This window comes from Triticum urartu, chromosome 7A, assembly GCF_056163025.1.
Source record: "Triticum urartu cultivar PI428250 chromosome 7A, HENAU_Tu73, whole genome shotgun sequence".
In the NCBI taxonomy this organism is placed as follows: domain Eukaryota; kingdom Viridiplantae; phylum Streptophyta; class Magnoliopsida; order Poales; family Poaceae; genus Triticum; species Triticum urartu.
Window position 1 is genome coordinate 258,094,384 of NC_141879.1, and position 2,927 is coordinate 258,097,310.

Below are 2,927 nucleotides of genomic sequence, written 5' to 3' on the forward strand. Positions count from 1 at the left end.
TATCTTCTGTATGTCTTCATTGTTGATATGCGGCTTCTTGAGCAGCAACTGTGAGTCGACGAGCCGCTGGGCCAGCGCCGACCCTGAGCGACGGCCGGGTGTGTCTTTGCCGGCGAACCGCCGACGGGATAGATCTGAGCGGCTATAGGCAGAGTCAATACATGCATGTGACACGGAGGTGTTGTCGGGGCTGTGCAGTCTGATACCCAACCAATCCATGGCAAGGGCAGTCGCTGGCGGCCGGATGCGGCAAATCTGGGGGCTGGATCCTGCCGTCGCACAACTGCCGGTTGGCCACTGGCACTGGGGTGAGAGAGGCACAAATCTGGTGGTCTTGCTTTGGGCCGTCGGGCTGGACAACAAGACTACCGGGGAAATGGGCGGCGACGACTATGGCGGGGGTAGGGCGGCGGGAGAGGGGAGAAGAGAAAAAGAGTCATATGTGTCCTTGGCCGGCGGACTGGACAACAAGTCTACCGGGGAAATGGGCGGCGAGGACTATGGCGGGAGGTAGGGACGGCGGGAGAGGGAAGAAGAGAAAAGGAGGCATATGTGTCCCTGGCCGGCGGGCCAAGGGAGGACAATGGCAGACGTCCCGCGCATCCGCGCATGTCTGATTCGACGCAAATGCGGCCTCAATTCGAGCCGGAATGGATCAAAACCGGACAAAAAATAAACGTTTGTCTATTTGCTTCTGGGCGTTAGGTCATGTTTTATGTATGTTTAGCTCCAAACTGACGTGGACGGATCATTAGTGTCCTGCGTTGGAGTCGGAGTTGGTTTAATAATTCTTCTCTCGCAGGCATGGCTTCATTCGGCACGGCGCCGACCGAGAGTGCACGTCGAATGGATCTAGACTGACTGTACTTGCTGCTGCTAGTGTCTGCAATTAGGCCGTCTTTTTTGGCAGAAGAAAAATAGGCCGGCAAATCCGACCATGGCTGCTTGCTAGCTGCTCTCTGTTCGACTCCCGAGAAATCCGTGGTACAGTCACACTTGGGCCGGGGTGGGTTGGAAAACTCTTAAACCAATGGAGTAGTGTGGTGTGGCCGCGTTGACCAGCGGAGGGCTGGCTGGCAAACACGGTGTATCGTGCGTGCAATGATCCGATGGGCCCACTTGCCAGCCTCCACCGAACACGGTCGGCGATGATGACCGGTGAAGAGCATGCGGCGCTCTGTAGTTGGTGGCGTTGTTTCCCTTCACGTGGTTGTGGATCCAGGCACGCTCTTTCTCTCGTTCAATCGTTTCTCAGCTGACACCGTGGGGCCTGGAGCGGGTGTGTATCACTTTTTCTGCTTGTTATGCTCGCTCGCTGCTCAATTTGTGTTGACTGGCGGGCTTCGTTTCCCACCCATGGCACGACCACCGACTCCCAGAAGTCTACTCTCCTTCCTTCCTCCACGCCAGAAAGGTCAAGCAACCACACGCTAACAGCAGCAGGCGTGTCGCTGACTGACGCAGTGGCAGTGGCACCATCCCTACCAGATTCCTTCTCAAGCACTCGTCAATGGAATGTTTTATATATGAGGATGCTCGGTCATCCTCGCCTTCAAGGCTTCAACAAGCAACACCGCCACCACAGCGCAGCATTCACTCCCAACCATCACCGGAGCGGGCTGCGACTGCGAGCGATCGATCGATCTCGCTTAACCAACCACCATGGGCGCGCCAGGCGCAGCTCCCCTAGCAGGCAACAGCTTCGTCATCCTCTCCGTCGCCGTCGTCGGCATCCTCGCCACCAGCCTCCTCCTCCTCACCTACTACCTCTTCCTCACCCGGTGCGGCCTCGCCTCCTTGCGCCGCGACCACGAGGACGACGTCGCCACGCAGCATCACCACCATGTCGTCTACTCCACAGCACCAGAGCCGAGCCGCGGCCTGGAGGAGGCGGCGATACGCCGGATACCCACGCTCCGGTACCGGGAGTCCAAGCAGCCGCAGGCACCGCAGGCCCAGGCGGCGAGCGAGTGCGCGGTGTGCCTCAGCGAGTTCCAGGAGGGGGAGAGGCTCCGGCTGCTGCCGCCCTGCCTCCACCTCTTCCACATCGACTGCATCGACGCCTGGCTCCACGCCACCGCCAACTGCCCGCTCTGCCGGGCCGCCATCTCCGGCTCCGCGTGCCAGCCCCAGCCCCACATTATACTCAGCCAAATCGACATCGTCAACGTCCTCCAACTCCAAGCCGACCACACGGTCATCGACATCGACTCGCCGTTCCGGGGCGAAACGAGCGACGTCGGTGCCGGTGGCGACGGCGTACCTGCGACGATAGTGAGCATGGGAGACGAGCGCAATGACCCGAGGAGGGAAGAGTTGTTGGACGTGCAGCAGCCGATGAGAAGGTCGCTGTCCATGGACTCCTGCAACGACAAGCACTTGTACCTCGCCCTGCAGAAGGTCCTGCGCCACCACCACTCCCACTCCGCTTCTCTCGGGGAGGACCGCAAGGGGGAGAGCAGCACCCCCGCCGCCGCAGCCAGCAGCCGGGCAGCAGGGAGGTTGCGGCGGTCCTTCCTCTCCTTCAGCCACAGCCGGAGCTCCAGAAGTGCCATCTTGCCAATCTGAAACTGTGGTTCAGTAGTTGTAGTAAACTGTACATTTCTTGTGGCTAGACTAGATGATGAACTCAAACATTACTTGTGGCTAGACTAGATGATTGATTGCTCAACTCGAGTTATACGACCCTCTCACTCTTTTCATTTATTTTGGGTTTCTGTTTTCAAGATCGCTTGTTCAGCTTTGGTTGCACTCTAATCGACGATGTTGAGTTAGTAAATCGAACGAATCTTGACTAGATGGGAATACATTGCATACTTTAGCACCCACTCCACTTGTATCTGAAAGATAAAACACCAATCTCAAATTACCAACGTCTTCAGATGAGAAAGTGCAGAGGAAATCTCAAAAGGCAGAGGAGAACCCGA

General features: G+C 57.7%; 1 protein-coding gene across 1 annotated transcript; it reads left to right on the plus strand.

Moving 5' to 3' along the window:
* Window positions 1–1,351: 1,351 nt before the first annotated feature.
* On the plus strand, window positions 1,352–2,726 carry LOC125521097 (RING-H2 finger protein ATL16). Its single transcript, XM_048686145.2, has one exon. It carries the CDS (start codon window positions 1,663–1,665, stop codon window positions 2,566–2,568), a length of 906 nt encoding a protein of 301 aa, XP_048542102.1. The 5' UTR covers window positions 1,352–1,662; the 3' UTR covers window positions 2,569–2,726.
* The last annotated feature ends 201 nt before the right edge of the window (window positions 2,727–2,927 follow it).